This window comes from Polypterus senegalus, chromosome 3 (assembly GCF_016835505.1).
Source record: "Polypterus senegalus isolate Bchr_013 chromosome 3, ASM1683550v1, whole genome shotgun sequence".
NCBI lineage: Eukaryota > Metazoa > Chordata > Cladistia > Polypteriformes > Polypteridae > Polypterus > Polypterus senegalus.
In genome coordinates, this window is record NC_053156.1 from 260,871,877 (window position 1) to 260,889,884 (window position 18,008).

Here is an 18,008-nt window from a genome sequence, read left to right on the forward strand (position 1 = left end):
AATTTTATGAGCCTTATATAAATAGCATAAAATATACAGTAGATATTGTAACTCAGGACTGTTTAGGTTTATTTTTATTTTGCAACTTTTATGTTGTCTCTTCTGATGAACTATAACTTCAGTTATACAAAAGGTATATTTTTCAAATTAAATGATAGCACTTTTAAAAAGTTTCAGAATCTGAGTTGTAAGGCTAAAAATCCTAGGAGTATTTTGAAAGATCATCAAAGCTTTATTTTATTTTAATCATAGAAAAAAAAAAAATAGGTAAAAGGCTGCCACATACAGTAAGTGACCTTACGCAGTACATCCACAATCTTGGATAACAGTTACTTCACATTCTGTATAAAGGCTTTTAGCAAAAAATTTAATTATGGGCAAAAAAATATATTTCTCTGAAGGTTGTATTTAAAATACTTTTGATTTCTATGATATTTGGTTTTGGCATTTGAACTATTGGTGAATTTGTCCAAGATTTTCCATGATTTTATAGTGTACTCAAATTGCAATTACTGTATCTTTGAAATCAAATACAGTACAAATGATTTTGAATAAAGTCTTACTATATAGCACTGATGAATGTACAAACTGTATTTCATATTCTGTTTGCCGTAGGAAACTATACCTGCAAGTTTCAAGACAAAAATATTACCTACCTAGCCAGCACATTCCTTCAGATAGCCTTTTTGCCTGAAACGATTATTGGATACATGGAGCCACAGTTTCCAGATTGCAGAACTCCAAGAACGGAACAAGTTGTGACTGTGATATGCAACATTACAAATGATTTCGAGCAATACAACATAACTTGGAACACAGGTAAGATCATATTACATACTTTAAGGTCTTTTCCTGCTTTTTAATTTTCAGATATCCCTTAACATTTTAGAATTAAAACAGAAATCCAATGTACACACATCCTTTTATTCTTTTGCACAAAGCGGTTAGAAAGACTTGAAAAGGTCAAAGTATACGGGTTTAACTGTGACAGAAATTTGTGGACTGGTCTTTGCACTTTGTCTCAGTATAATCTTTAAAGAATATTTAGAAACTTATTTAAAAGCTTATTTTTTCACAAAGGGTGCTCACAGACCAAATGTTCTTGTCTGACTGTGAGTAATGATTTTGATCTTACTTTAAAATTTGTTCTTACTGGCAGACTTTTAATTACATAATTACACTCAGATCTCCTCTTTTAAAAAAGGAGGTAGTAATCCTTCTGTGGGCACTCCATGGGCATGAAAATTCATTGGGTCAAATAGGCTCGATTGGTCTAAAGCGTTCCCTCGCATTGCCAATATTTTGACTAATAGTAATTTTTACATTATAAATCTTTCACTACAGTTTGACACACCATTTCTCTTGGGCCAATTATAGTTTTTCTCTGTATCTTAAGCACAGTGGTCAAAGCAATTCTCCACCTTGTCAACACAAGTGGCAGAGCCATAACACTTTTGCTAAACTCTTAATTGACTTCTCCAAACATAACAATAAATACTGTATATACTGCAAAACTGCATAACCTGCTCAAACAGTACCACATACAAACATTCATTGAATAATTACGTTCAAAAGAGTAAGCATACCTTTACTTTCTTACTGCTGTGCAATGCTACAGGACATTCACTCTAATTCACCAAAAATACTGATGTAGGTAATGAGGAGAGATCTAACTTGGTTATTAAAATTATCTCTTTTGCCTTTGGCAATGCCAGTAATTAACCAAATAATTTGGTAAGGCTCCTACTTTATTTTCCTTACCTTTACTTGTAGGAGGCAGTCTCTAGCTGTTTGACTTTTATCAAGGTAAATGAAGCCCACTCATTTTAAGAAACAAAATAACATAATTGGGCGGCACGGTGGCGCAGTGGTAGCGCTGCTGCCTCACAGTTAGGGGACCCGGGTTCGCTTCCCGGGTCCTCCCTGCGTGGAGTTTGCATGTTCTCCCCGTGTCTGCGTGGGTTTCCTCCCACAATCCAAAGACATGCAGGTTAGGTGGATTGGCGATTCTAAATTGGCCCTGGTGTGTGTGGGTGTGTTTGTGTGTGTCCTGTGGTGGGTTGGCACCCTGCTCAGGATTGGTTCCTGCCTTGTGCCCTGTGTTGGCTGGGATTGGCTCCAGCAGACCCCCGTGACCCTGTATTCAGATTCAGCGGGTTAGAAAATGGATGGATGGAAAATAATATAATTTTTGATAAACGCAAGGATTATAGAAATATGATAACTGCATATATATGTTTACATGTAAGACAGGACAGACTACACAGACAAACATATAACATAGAGAGACTGGCTGTTTACTGGTTACTTAGAGCTCTAATTTATTTTGGATGCGATAAATAGTTTTACGCTACCAAGTCTTTAAAGGTGATGTCCGATGTTGTTCGGAGTTGTTTGCCTTGTTGCTGCTCCAGGTTCAAGTGAAGGATTTTTCTTGCGTTAGAATTCACTCTTTCTCTTGAAAGAGTTGCACCAGGGTGTTGCAGCAGCTCTTCCATGTTTTCAGAAAGTTTCATTGATATCGTAGTCTAAAAGCAGTTAAGGAGCATTTTGATCCAGCACTATTATGCTAGAAAAATGTTTATGGTTGGAGTGCTTCCATTAATGTGCATCTCTGTAATGCATTATATTAGGACAAAATCAATGCAAAATAGATGAAATCCACTGTTGTTAAGTGGAGTACTTTTAATGAGAGTAATTTGAAATGATTTAAATGTAGAGATCAAGTAGATACCTCTCATGCTGGCAAGAAGATCATTCTAAGGTTTAGGAGTATAGAATCTGTAAGACATTTTATTTATCACAGTGTGTACGCTAGAACATGGTTGTCATAAACATGTCTGGGAACTTGTACTATAACTGTACTATTTTACTATTAATGGCTATTCGTGTTATTCATTTTTATAATTAATTTGATGTCATCATTTTAATGACATCTTTGCAGATCTATGTTGTGGTTGTTTTTGTCTTGTGGATGCTGCTATTTTTGGTTTGGATTTCATGGGTGCAGCCATAGTGTTAGCAATAACATTCATGAGGATACACTGACAAATGTCCAAGCTTTGAGTATTCTCAAATAAAACAAACAGCAATTCTTAGAGTAGTTGGCAAGATAGTGGTATCTTTAGGACTTTAGGCTAAACTTTATTGTCTTCAATATTTGGTTTTCATTTTTTCACTCGTTGCTCAGATTATTTGCATTTCTTTTGGTTTCTGACCTTCACAACGTTTATGGACACCACTCTTAAATACTTCTCCTAAAATGGTGTAGTTTACTAAACTGTTAGTAAAGGAATAACTTGCACCAGCAAACAGTAAATACACTATATGGACAAAAGTATTGAGACACCTGAACATTACATCAACAGGGACTTTAATGACATTGCAATCAAATACATAGACTTTGATATGGAGTTGGTCACCTCTTTGCAGCTATAACAGCTTCCACTCTTCTTGGAAGACTTTGGAGTTTGGAGTATTTCAGTGGGAATTTATGCCCATTCATTCTTCATTTGTGAGGTCAGGCTGACTAGAAGGCCTGGCTAGCAATCTCCAATCCAGTTCATCCTAAAGAGTTCGATGAACTCATTCAACCATGTCTTTATGGACCTTGTTTTGTGCACTGGGGCACAGTCATGCTTCCCCAAACTCTGTCCACAAAGTTGGAAGCATAGCATTGTCCAAAACGTCTTGGTATGCTGAAGCAATGAGATTCCATAGAACACGTTTCCACTGTTCCACAGTCCAGTGGCAGTGTGCTTTACACCACTCCATCTGATGCTTGACATTGGACTTGGTGATGTGAGGCTTGCATGTCACTGCTTGACCATGGAAACCCATTCCATGAAACTCCCACCGCACAGTTAATGCCGGCAGAAGTTTAGAACTCGTCAGCTATGGAATCAGCAGAGCGTTGGTGATTTTTAGGTATCATGTATCTTAGCAGTCATTGACTCCACTCTGTGACTTTATGCGGTCTTCCACATCATGGCTGAGTTGCTTTTGTTCCTAAACACTTCCTTTTTACAATAATACTATTTACAGTTGACTGTGCAATATCCAGCAGGGATTAAATTTCATGAGATATCTTATTGCAAACATGACATCCTATCACAGTACCAAAGAATGTTTTTTCAATCAATACATAAAAAGCCAAGATAAAGAAGCAGATGTCCTAACTGCACCCAAATCACTTTACTGATTACAATGCATGATGTTATATTCTGGGCAGCACGGTGGCTCTGGTTTCTTCCCACAGTCCAAAGACAGGTAGGTTAGGTGCATTGGCGATATTAAATTGTCCCTAGTGTGTGCTTGGTGTGTGGATGTGTGTGTGTGTGTGTGTGCCCTGCGGTGGGTTGGTGGTCTTCCTGTGATTTGTTCCTGACTTGCACCCTGTGTTGGCTGGGATTGGCTCCAGCAGACCCCAGTGACCCTGTGTTTGGATATAGCGAGTTGGATAATGGATGGATGGATGTTATATTCTATTGAATAATCTATTTCCAATACCTAATTTCACTTTTTTGCATTTTTAATCTTTAGACAGAAATATTTCTAATATCTTGCCTACGAACCCCTCAGGTACGTATTCTCCTGCTTTTTACTTTTATTTATGTTGTACTACAGCAATTAAAGCATTAGAGTTAAGGGGAGGCTGCTGTATGAAAGGTCCCACTTAAATGTATACAAGATGACCAGAATTACCATAAAGTGCTCAGAAAATCATCATTCGTGTAGCCACTTTATATGTTGACAACTACCAGATATAAGGAATCCTCATAAGAGCAACAGAATAGTGACATCTTAAATAAAGTATTCTAGAACTAAAAACCCTGTGGAAGCAGACCTCCTACATCTCAGTTTTCCAGGAATAATTCCGATATTTTGAAATTTCTGCACAATATACATGTATTTATTTAGTTAGTTATTGAATGGCTGATTGATTGGCTGGATTATCTGTTCTGTGAGTTTGTGACCTTCTTTTTTATGTCTCTGCTGCTCTATGCATCTAAATTTCCCCACAGGATTAATAAAAATGATCTGATCTAATCTATATAAATGTAATGAATTATTATTATTATTAATATTCTTCACCTATAGGGTGCTATGGGGATGTTCATTTACAAATCATAGAAGTTATTTTTCCAAATGGACATGTCAACTAGCTAAAATGGACCTCCAAAGAGGTTTAGCTTGTAGAGAAGGATAGAAGTGCAGTTGGGGGGCTAAGTTGCAGTGAGCATGGGGTTTTATTGCTTTGTGCTTACAAACTTTTAAGCATAACCTTATGAGTATCTATCTGTTATGTTTTGTGTTTAGTTGCCACTAAAAATAGGTCGGTAACAGGATAATTACTAAAGAAAAAGAAGAAAATATTGAATGTCTGGGAAGGCAGAAGAATCCCACAACATCCATGAATGCGAATGTAGCCTGCATGCACTATGTATTTTAATATTCATTTTATACTCCCTCCATTTCTTGCAAAAAAAGCCTTACAGAAAGAAAATAAGATATCTTCTGGAGACTGTAATTCTGTTGATATTATACATATTGAGGCTGAAAGAGGAAAAATAAACTCCCTATCATAAAATTTGTATATGGTGTTTTGCAAGAATGTGGGACAATGGAATGAATAGACAAAGAAAGCAGAATATGTGTGTATTTTTAAAGAATATAGGATAACTAAGTTTAATCTTTCTTTCAGGCTCTGTCATTTCCTCCAAAAATGTTGTTCTTTTGTCATGTAACAAACCATCAAATTTAAACTGTACTTTCACAAATACAATGAGCCAGTCTAAAAGTATGGTCATCCCTGTTTTTGTGATAAATGGTAAGTTAACTATTTTCAGTTTGCTTATTCTGATTTTAATTTTTAGTAATTGAAACAAACAGAATAAACTTGTAAGTTGTATTTTGATTTATGCATTGTTTGAAGTGAGGAGGATTGATCAGGAACATTGTTCCGCTACCACTAAATTTTTAATTTAAGCAATCTTCGACTTTATTTTCTAACCCCAGATGATATGATGAGTCTTGGTCATGCAACTTGCAGGTTTAAGAATAACAGCTCCGTTTTTTCTTGTATGTCAAATCCGCAGTGGATATGTACGTAAGAAAAATAACCTTAAAGTTCCAGATTCTTTGGTAACATGGAGGACTGAGGAGGTGAGATTGGTCAAGTTAATATATGGGAGGGGAGCAGAGAACTATTTCAGTGAATTCAGAAAGTTTTCAGACCCCTTCAGTTTTTTTCACATTTTACTGTGTTGCAACCTTCTTCTAAAATCATTTTAATTCATTTTTCCCCAGATCAATAAACACTCAATACACCAGAATGACAAAGTGAAAACAGGATTTTTAATTTATTTAAAATAAAAAGCTGAAATATCCCAATTTCACATGTGTTCAGCCCCATTACTCAGTACTTAGTTGAAGCACCTTTAGCAGCGATTTCAGCCTGGAATCCTCTCTTCACGCACCTGGATGTGACGATTTTCAGTCATTCTTTTCTGCAGTTCCTCTACAAATCTGTCAAGTTGGATGGAGACTGTGGGTGGACAGCAATTTTCAGGTCTCCTCAGAGATACTCGATTGAGTTAAAGTCTGGGCTGTGCTTAACCAACTCAAGGATATTCTTCTGAGTTGTCCCTAAGCACCTCTTATGTTGTCTTTGCTTTGTATTAGAAGGTGAACCTTAGGCCCAATCTGAGTTCCAGAACACTATGGAGTAGGTCAAGGATATCTTTGTATTTTGCTTCATTCAGCTTTCCCTCCGCCCTGTCTAGTATCCCATTCCATTTCACTGAAAACAACCCCATAGCATGATGCTGCTGCCACCATTCTTCAACACTGAAATGATATTGCACAGGTGCTAAGTGCTGCTGCCTGGCTTTCTCTGGACATGACCTTAATTTTGGCTTCATCTGACCAGAGAATCTTGTTTCTTGAGTTCTTTTAGGTGACGTTTTTGCCAATTCCAAGTGGGCTTCCATATATCTTTAATTGAGGATAGGCTTCTGTTTGGTAACTCTTCCATAATTTCAAGATTGTAGAGTGTTACAATAATAATTGTCACATTAGAAGTCTCTCCCAACTCTGCACAGGTCTTCTGAAGCTCAGCCAGAGTAACCTTTAGGTTCTCTGGTCACGTCTCTTGCCGTGGTCCTTCTGCCATGATTGCTCCATTTGGCCAGGTGGTTAGAATCATGGAGACAACTGTGGTCTTGGGAACATTCAATGCTGATGGTATTTTTTATATGTGATACTTCAGTTAAATTCACTAAAATATTTAAAACCCTGTTTTCACTTTGTCATTCTGGAGTAATGAGTGTTGATTGAGTTCGGCAAAATTAATTTAAATAATTTTAGCACAACTCTGCAATAAAACAAAATTTGAAAAAAGTGAAAGGATCTGAATACTTTCTGAATTCACAGTATGTAACAAGCTAAATTGGTTGAAAAAATGAAAAAGAATGGATGAAGGACAGCGAAGCTGCAATATTACCACAAACTCCAGAGATTCCTTAACACACACTCTCTCCGTTCATTATGATATAGATCCATACATTCTGAAAGCCACTATAAAGACAACATGCCATCTGTGCAGTTTGATTACTTAAAAGTCTCTGAATCTGCCTGTGTTGAATAAATTCCGAAATGGTGATTATTAGGCGTTTTAAGGACTGGTGACGTACTACTGAATGTTAAGGGGTTTGCAGACAAGGCCAAAATGAAGCATAGATTTCTTTTCATGAACTTTTTCACAAATAACTTCTTGCTTTTCTTGTAATTGTGCCATCTCTGCTAATTTACTTATTTATTTAAACCAGAAATCTAATAAAATGTTTGTTTTTTTTCGTTTAATACTAAGTGTGATTCTGTCCCACCACAGGAATATGTAGTCAAGCGGATCCCACTTAATCATATTTAGCAATGGTCCATATTAATAAAACAGCATGGTTTATCAAGTGGAGTGCTTTTTGCTGTTCACGGGTGTGTCTGTTTGTGCACTGGTTCATATTCCTCATAGCACTGATTCTCAAACCCTGCTGCTTCTTTTAGAGGACAATAAAATTCCATGAAAGATACAATTTGACCAGAAAGTATTGGGGCAATGCTACAACCAATGTAATTCCAACCATATATATAATAACTATTATGACTTTGTGGTGCCAGATGGTACCTGCCTAGCTACCACTTTTTAATGTAATATTTTTAGTAACATAAAAATATTGTTAAAATTACTGAAATGTAAAGAATAAACTTCTGTTTATATTTCAGTTAATTTGTGCTTTATAGTTTTGTCATGATGTAAATAAATAAAATGTCATGTGGTGACCACAACAAATTTTTTTGCTGTGTGACTAGAAGAAAATTTGGGGCAGCAACCGTGTCCCATTTAATAAAATAAATAAATAACAAAATAAACAAAAGAAAGTTCCCCTTAGGCTTTATTGCCCTTGTCTTTGGCCTGCAAGGTACAAAAGTAAAGCTCGACTTCTAGCAGTGGATTAGGGTCGGTTTGCTCGGGAGCTCCCTCCTCCAGGTCCCTCTTGCCAAAATGACGTCTCTTTCCAGGAAGCCGGGGCTCTTATGGCTGGGGTACTGGAAGAGGCGGAGTCAGGTGCCCTTAGTGGGCGGATACTCAGTCAGTGGGAGAGAAGGAGAACCCAGCGTCCTCTCTCATCCCGGCCGGTTATTACATACCTCGACAAAGCCCGTAAGGAGATCCTCCAATGTGCATGTATTACAGCAGTTTAGTCTTAGCAGTTTTAAAGATTTTATTTGGTTCATTTTGTCTTTACAGAATGTTAAGAGGCAGCTGGTAAATGTAGCCATAAGCAGTTTAAAACTTTCAAACTATCTGCAAATGTGGCACAGAAGACTGTATAGTGAATACATTGCAATGACGCTAGAATTAACACACAGCAAAATAGCCATCCACCTTAGTTGTGTTCTCCATGTCCTCATTAGAAGAACTAAAAAGGGCTCAGAGAAGAAAAGAAGCTACAAACAGTATAAAGACATGGAAAAATGGAGAATAAAAGTTTTTAGGCAGATCAAATAATGACAAAAAAGAAAGGTGAAAGAACAGATCTAATGAGTATAAAAGGACAGCACCATATAGAACAAATTTTGATTTTTACATTTCGTATGTTAGAAATGTGTAGATGAACAGATGGACTGGTAGACCTCAGCTAACATTACAGTACTGCTTTATAAATGTGAACATAAAAGTTATGAGATAGCAAGGTACCTGTGTGACAGATTAGTGCAAGTATTAGTTGTAAACTTCAAATTCATATCTAGAAAATGAATAGCATTAACAGAAAAATCAAATCATCCTATGACTTTGGATCTATTCTTGTAGACTCTTGTGCTCCTGAAATATCATGTGCTAATATTGTATGCCTGCTTGAATTTCATCTCTAGATACTAACAAAGGAAAATCAAATGAGCATGTTGCTAAAACACAAAGTGCTTTTCTTTGTGCTTTAACAACCATTTAAAGAATGCCGTGTATGCCCATGTTCTAGTCAGAGAAACTGGGATATTGGTCTCTGAGAAACAGGGTCAATACACATAGATTTCCCTGTAAGTGACCACATTATGTGGTCATGTAAACCCTTAACCAGGTTGCAGTTATGGATTTCGTAGTCATTGCGTGTCAGTGGCACTCCGTTAGCCTGCGCATGGCCATTCATTGTCAGTAAATTCTTTCAAAACCGCTCTGACCTACCAGTCCTTGTTTCACACAGGCATCTGGCTGCCACAGGTAGAAAATCGTGAAAGCATTCACAAAGATAAAATTCCTGAGGCAAATACTTGGGCGATCAGAATACTTCTTCTCCTAGTTGGAATAACCTGTCTCGATATTTCAAAAATTGCTAAACTGATGTTAATGAGCTAAACGTTATAGAGCTAAGCTCACAATCCTGGGAGACACAACAGCCAGTTTAATGACGTCAGAGCATTTTGCCAAGGGATAACTCCGTAATTGGACTTGCGCATGTAAACGAGAGTTTTTGAGGTGTCTACCCTAACCTGGTCACTCACCTTATCCCTAGTTTTGTGTGTGCATGTAAACGCACTCAATAGAAGACAGTAACAAGGAAAAAGCATACAACTTTTACAAGTGATTATGTTTACTCTCTGTAAATGACTCGTACAAGTAATATTTTTTACTTTATGGCCCTAATCAGTGTTGCTTGTAACTCTCTTGTTATTTCATCCTTTTTTTTAATGCAATTGTGTTTGATTATCATCACTTAAAGCCTACAGCTGTAACCGTTTCTTTTTTCATTTTTATATCTAGATTCATCTGACTATTGCAACGTTGATCAGAATTGGCCATTAGCTTTAGCCAATCATGCTGCAGTCTTATATAATTGTGATCCAGGGAAAACAGGGAACAAGACACGACGTTGTGTAAGCAAAAACACCTGGGGGAATGAGATTGACCTTTGCACTACTGTAACATTAAATGATATTTATAAACAAGTGCAGGTAAGTGTACTTTTAAAAAGTTTTAAAATTATAGAAGAAAAAGTTTCCTAGGAAACCTTGCTGTTTATTCACTTTAAGATATGGGAATTAATGGAAAAATGGTAAAAACAAAATGTCTTAAGTATTTTTTGCTTAGCTTAGATTTAATGTTGCTAAATGCTCACTGAGACAATGCAGGAAGAAGAAAGTTGTTTTTTGTACCATATACATTGTCCTTACTGTTGATATTATTATATACAGTAACATGCTATCATAACCACACAGAAGACGGTTAAAAAAATATCTGATTAAAAAGACCAAACTTAAAATTTATTATAAAGCATGTTTGGTTTGCAACAAACGACAACAGAGTAGTTCACAATAACGTGAATAAACTCTTTGCATCAGTCATCATGTGAAGCTTCCTAAAATGATCATCAGCATTCTCCTCTTATATGTTCTTTGAGGACCTTGTTATGGGGTTTAGGCTTTGCACAACTCATTTGTACACACTCAGTGTGAAGAGTCGTTTCAGGAGTCTTTCTGAGATGACAGGAATTCCCAGGGATTCTGTATTTCTGATATTGCTTATTTAAATGAAAAGTTTGGTATTTGGAATGAAGGTAATGAGTATTTGTGTTTCATTACAAAGAAAATCCTTACAGGATACATTCACATTGAAGTAGTAAAGGTTTAGAAAGGTTAAGAAAGTGTGTCTTCTGCGTTTCTAAGGTATTCTTATGACAAAAAAGTCAATTGGAAATAACACATGTTATCACATACTAGCTGAAGTACCCGCCATTGCCCGGGTATATTTGTAGAATGAGTTAAGGAAAGAAAGCAAAGGTTCATGAGTTTTTTAAAATGGTGACTCTGTTGTTATTGCTGACTGTCCCATCCGTCATCCACAGCCTCTCTTTCAATGTCTCATCTCTCTTGAGTCGAGAATTTGTTCTTTTTGGGTCCGACTGGTTTACAGAATTACAATAACTCCTTACCGCCTTGTAATCATGAATGCTGTCAAGCCTGACTTGTCCTCTTAATTCAAGGTGGACAGTTCATAGTGCTTAAATTATATAGAAAAGAAAACAAAACAACAACCATTTGATTTTCCTTGATGTTGAGCTGCATTTTCACTCTTGATCAAGACTTATCGCCCCCTGCAAAAGCACATAATACTGCTTTTTATATTGCAGTAGACAGAAGCAGCACACGCCATTGCCTGGGTGTGTAATGTTAAGCTCTGGTCATTTTGTTCACTAGCCTGGCTTCTGTGTGACATTTTTCTTCTTATTATTATGTAATTGGCGACAGCAATTCACATCTCAACATTAACTTTCAATGTCAATAATGACTCTTCGCGACGACTTTCCAAGGTGAATCCCTGACCCTAAAAGAAGATGAATGAGGTACAGTAGATGGTGAAGTGAAGAACACAGGCAATCTCCTTTTCAAATGACTAAATCTTACAACCATGGTTTGCTTTTTGCTTTTTTTTCTTCCTAAAACAAAGTGGGAATGCTACTTTACAATATGTGTGTAATCTCAAGACACAGATCAATACTCCTTACCCCTCATACCTCCTCACGCACTCTCCTATCTGTACACACTAACACTCTCCAAGTCCCTAGAACCAAGCTTCGCAGTATGGGTGATAGAGCTTTTTCATCTGTGGCGCCGAGACTGTGGAACGCCCACCCTGACTACCTGAGACCCCCACAGTCAAGTGATGTTTTTAAACGGAATCTAAAAACTCATCTTTTTAGAAAGATATTTTGTTAAAGTATAAATAGATTCTCTTGTTTTATTATTTTTATTTTTACTCTGTAGCACTTTGAGATTGCTAAAATATGAAGTGCAATATAAATAAATTTTTTTTTTATTATTACTTAATGACATTTTTACCTTGAAAAAATTAACATATTAGGTAAGCCTTTCTTTATAATGGGACCCCAGGAACCATAAACACCATTATATAACACGAGCTGACTAGATATTTTTTCAAATTTATAAAAAAATGCTTCAATTTAGAATGCAAACTAATATATAACACTAGGCATTAACCCCGTTACAATAACGGGCGCTAGAACAGTAGTGAATAAACATTAGTAGGAACAGTCTACAGTCTATATTAAATGGCAAGGGACCTTGTATGTGGCTGTAATATGCGTCACTGTATTGTGTGCCTTTAATTTTGTCTCTCAGTAATACTGGTTTGTATTTCCGTATAATGCCTGTAATTTTGTCAGACAGTAATACAGTGAAACCGAAGTAATTTCCCCCATAGGATTGTATGTAAATACAATTAATCCGTTCCAGATCATATGAACTGTATGTAAATATATATATATTTTAACATTTTAAGCACAAATATAGTTAATTATACCATTGAATGCACATAGTAATAGTAAACTAAATGTAAAAACATTGAATAACACTAAGAAAACCTTGAACAACAGAGAAAACTAACACTGCAAGAGTTCGCGCTGTAACCTTATTAACCGCTCGCTAAAAACTCTTTTTTTAATGAGTTTTAAGCACAGGGAAAAAAAATGAACATTTGAAAAATCCGTAATCTAATAAACAACCAAGAAAAGTAACATTGCAACAATGCACGCACGCGCCTGTGTTTGTGTGTGCGTGTGTGTGTGTGTGTGTGTGTGCGTGTGCGGGCAGGCTGCGTGTGTCTGTGTGTGTGTGTGTGTGTGCGTGCGTGGTGTGTGTGTGTGTGTGCGTGTGTGTGTGCGAGCGTGTCTGTCTCTGTGGCGGCCTGCGTGTGTGTGTGTGTGTGCGCGAGCGTGTCTGTCTCTGTGGCGGCCTGCGTGTGTGTGTGTGTGTGCGAGCTTGCCTTCGGGTGTGTCTATCTCTCGGGCGCACGCACCAGTGTGTCTCTCTCTCTCTCTCTCTCTGCACACACAGGGAATGCACAGGAAGAGACTGAACACGTGCCGTGTGGCCCCGCGCATGCGCACTTCACCAGAAGACACACATGGACACCTGGACGCACACAGGGGTTTTATTAAAGAGGATGATAATTCTAAAGAAATATCTTTGACTTGAAAAATATTGAACTTATCATTTAACTCAAATCAAGGAATAATTATAAGCATGTTGTAATAAGGTGCTATATACAGTAAGCACCCGACCCAACACAGATTCACAATGGAGGCACGTATAAAATAAAAAGACTTTTTCTTCACTTGTGAGGCACATCTTCCCTGTAATTCCCACAGGCACAACACAGTCCCAAGTGTGCAAGCACCACCAAACACACCACACACTTTCTTCTCCCTTCTCTTCCACCACAACCACTCCTCCAAGCTTTGTCCTCCTCCTCCCAACTTTGACCAATGAGTGGTGGTTGCTGGCTCCTTTTATTAGCTCCAGGTGCTTAATTGGCAACATCCAGCTGTACTTCTGGGTGTGGCAAAACTAGTGCCCTGAAGGGGCTAGCAGCACCTGCTGCAGCACCCCCTGGCGGCACCTGCAGAACCCAACAGGGCTGCACCGAACTCCAACTCCTATGAAGCCCTGCAGGAGTCCGAGGCACCACTGCAACCCAGGGATGCTGCCATTTAGCGTCCAGGAGGAGATATTGCATTTCCCATCCTTGCTACCCCAGGACATATGCTGCAGGGGCGTCCCTGCCAGGCATGGGCCCCGGCCACCTGCCACAATTTCTATTAATTTTTAATGCAATAACATAATGTAACTTTTTAATTGAGGAAGCTGAATATGCAATATGAGGATAGTTCACTGGAATTTGCATTTGATGTTTTTTTTTTTATGTGACTCAAAAATCGTATTTTAATAACTGGAAAAATATTTGTAGCATTTGTAAAAATGCATGCTTTGAAACATAAATATGACCTTGTGTGTTTTTATTTGTCTCCTAACAGGTTCTCATATCAGGACAAGGAGTTTTCAAGGATAATATTGCCAGTCTTGTGAAAAATTTGTCTGATACTAGCTCGGCCACCAATACAATAGAGACTGTTACAGATATTGGAACGTCTGTGTTAATTATGCACTCTGTAACTAATGCTGGCAATGCTAGCGATTATCGATTTAAAGTAGGAGAAATGAAAGTAAGAAACTCTTAATTATGAAAAAATAGACAAACGCTACTTAATAAAAGCAATTGCATTTTGTAGTGTCATTGATTTTGTCAGGCCATTGACACCAAATGATAACCAAAAGAGTAATTTGGAGGAAAACAGCAGTTATTTAATGCATTTACATACCTTTGATTTGGGGTAGGCCCAGTTGTTATCACTGCTCCCACACACTGTCCATGCTGCACGTCCATGTACATTTCCAGTGGTTCAACTCACATCCCCATCAGATGTGGATTAGGATGATTTTTTTGATGTAAATTGCTTTAGTGTGAATGAGGAGCTGACACCCTGAGCAGTGCTTCTTCCTGAGTTGAGAATGATGCTTCTTAAGGTGGACTCTAATCCTGCATGGAGTTAATCAAGTTCAGGGAGTTATGAATCAATGAATACATTAAGGTCAAGTCACTTTTGCTGAAAACTCAATTTGTTAATAATCTCCCAATTTCAGCTTTGCAGCAGTTCCTTGGACTGAAAATGCTTTTTTGTCCAAAAGCAAATAATGACAACAATTTCATCATGCAGTTACCATCCTGAGTTGGTTAAAATTCATGTGTTAGTCGGGGGATTGTGTAGAAAAGAATGCAGGTCTCCTGTTTGTTGTCTTGTTTTTTTCTATATTAATACACACTGTAATGGACGGCTGGGGATCTTGCCCAGGATGGGATGCCCTTTTGAAGAAAAGCCCAGGGGAATGGACATACTACCAGCAGTACCTTTGGTTTACATCGGGCCCACGGAATTGGAGCTCAGAAGCTCAACCTGGCAGGGGTCTGTGGCCACCACCAGGGGGCGACTGGACAGCTCCGGAGTCTGGGCATGCACACACCCGGAAGTGCTGCCGAATGTCAATCGGGAGACACCAAGGGGCACTTCCGGGCACAGTATAAAGGAGGCCACCTCACTCAATGCAGGAGGCCAGAGTTGGGTGGAAGGTGGACGAGGTTTAAAAGGAAAAGAGTAGAGACGGCAGAAGAAACGGAACTGAGTTAGTGTGGCTGTTTGGTGCACTGTGCTGTGTGCAGGAATTAAGAAGAAATAAATGTGTGTGTGCTTTTGGACATTCTGAGTCCGTGTCTGTCTGTGTCTGAGGTTCAAGTTCTACAACCACACAGTTCATTTTTCAACCACACATATCCTTTTAAGACCAGTTCTTCTAGTTATAAACTGTGGGGAAAAGAAGTGCAACATACAAGCAAAAAATTAGCCCTGCATGGCACACCACTTCTCCACAGCTCCACATATTACTTTCCCAAGTGTAGCTTCTCTGAATAGGCATGTGCATTAGATCTTGACATTAATATTTAATATCTTTCTTCAAGTTTTCATTTTTTTGCTTTTTAGGATATGGCTACGACAGCAAACAATCTACTCTACCAAAATCTGTCTGCGTCCTGGAATCTCACAACACTTGTATACAATCAATCTACAGCTTCAAGGTTGCTTGCATCACTTGAAACCATGTCTGGGATGGGAGATGCAGGAAATCATTCAAAAACAAATTTTACAAATGTGTACCTTGATATGAATCAAGTAAATGGCACCACTTCTTTCATTTCTTCTTTTGATTGCAATGTTACACTCAATAGCCTGGTAATGAATGGCTCCAACATAACAAGCCTTTTATTCAGGACACTCAGCCAGTTTTTGCCCCAAAATAATGATTCTCTATCACAGTCTAATACTGTGAATAGTTTTATTCAAACAGTAACTTCTACTAAAGACAGTACGGCTGAAATATCTTTTCGGCTACTAAAGAGAAGAAATTCAAGTTATCAAATTTATTGTGCCTACTGGGATTTTACAAAAAACAATGGAAATGGAGCATGGTCAACCGATGGATGTGAATGGAAGAAATCGACGGTCAGTACTGAAGTAATCAATTGTTCCTGCACTCACACATCCTCTTTCACCGTGCTCATGTCAATAGATCCCATTACGTTACCATACCTTGATATGATCACTTACTGCGGCTTAGGCATATCCATCTTCTTTCTTACTGCCTGCCTTTTTATTGAATACATTATCTGGAGTGCAGTGGTTAAGTCAAGCATTTCTTTATTTCGGCATGTAGCTCTTGTCAACATTTGCTTGTGTTTGTTGGTCGGCAACTGCTGTTTTTTAGCAGCATCGTTTATCAACAAGTCAATTAAAACCAACTTGTGCTTCGGATTGGCCATCGCCATGCATTTTTGTTTTGTGGCCATGTTTTTTTGGATGCTCTGTCAAAGCCTAATGCTACTTCATCAGTTACTTTTTGTATTCCATCAACTAAGAAAGGCAACATATATTCAAATTTCTTTCCTTTTTGGCTACATCATTCCTGCAGGTGTGGTCCTTGCCGCGTACTTCTATTTTCAAGATGACTATGTTAATTATGACCTCTGCTGGCTGAAGTATAGTGGGGATCTCTCAGGGTCCATCTATTTTTTTGTTGTTCCTACCTTGTCTATTGTTGCTGCCAATTACATGACAATGATTATTGTCATCTTAAAAATCATGAGACCCAAAGTTTCTGACAGCAGTAATAAGGAATCAAAAGAGGTGGTTAAGTCGATTCTGAAAGCGGTGATTATCCTGACTCCACTGTTTGGACTGACTTGGGCTTTAGGATTCTTGACGATGACAATTGACCTCACAGAGGGGACTTTGCCAGAGGTGATTAATTATGCATTTGCCATATTAAACTCATTGCAGGTGGGTGCTTTTCAATTTTCATTGCAGAAATATTGATAGAAAAATCATATTTGTCATGATTATGGTATGCAATTTTTACATCTTTGCAGGGCCTATTCATATTCATCAGTGGATGTTTAACAGACAAAAAGGTAAGTCTTCACATGTTCTTCAGAAAAAGGAATTGCACTTATCTGACAATCACTCTTTCTTACTAATCAAGATTGAAACCTTTAAAGTGTGACCCACTCTCATACACAGTGCCAACCTGTTTTAAATAGTTGTACTTTGATCATTTTACTACAACTACGCAGAATTGATTATTTTATGTTTCTTTACATTTTGCTGTGTAGAGATTGTGGATTATAGGAGTGTGATACGGGTTGTGTGCATATATTGAATGTATGTGGGCAGTGTTACGTGATATCATCACACCCATTTTAAAAGTGGGAGCTTATGTCATGTTTGTCGTGTGCCTTTTGAGTTAAACAAAAAAAAGGTGAAATTCTAACAGTTTAGAGAGCAGGAGATTTGACAATTGTTCCACTTAATGTTTAGCTTCTGGACTGCAGCCTTAAGAGCTGGCTGTTCCTTTGGGCCTTCTTCAATATCAATTACCTTTGGATATTGGATTCCACTTAATATCAAGCATTCATATTGATTGAAATATTCAGTCTGATATTCAGAATAATACAATCTCAAAATTGAGTTTTCACTACTATTTTGTTAGAT

General features: G+C 37.7%; 1 protein-coding gene across 4 annotated transcripts in view; it reads left to right on the top strand.

The window, feature by feature from the left end:
• The window catches only part of LOC120526091 (adhesion G-protein coupled receptor F3-like), a 67,970-nt gene that overhangs the window by 42,884 nt on the left and 7,078 nt on the right, over positions 1-18,008 (top strand). For all 4 annotated transcript variants that reach the window (XM_039748988.1, XM_039748990.1, XM_039748991.1 and 1 more), the window contains 7 exons: positions 616-819; positions 4,543-4,581; positions 5,705-5,830; positions 10,316-10,506; positions 14,385-14,573; positions 15,945-17,297; positions 17,387-17,428. In XM_039748988.1, the coding sequence (XP_039604922.1) occupies positions 616-819; positions 4,543-4,581; positions 5,705-5,830; positions 10,316-10,506; positions 14,385-14,573; positions 15,945-17,297; positions 17,387-17,428 (2,144 nt within the window). The remainder of the gene's footprint in view (positions 1-615; positions 820-4,542; positions 4,582-5,704; positions 5,831-10,315; positions 10,507-14,384; positions 14,574-15,944; positions 17,298-17,386; positions 17,429-18,008) is intronic.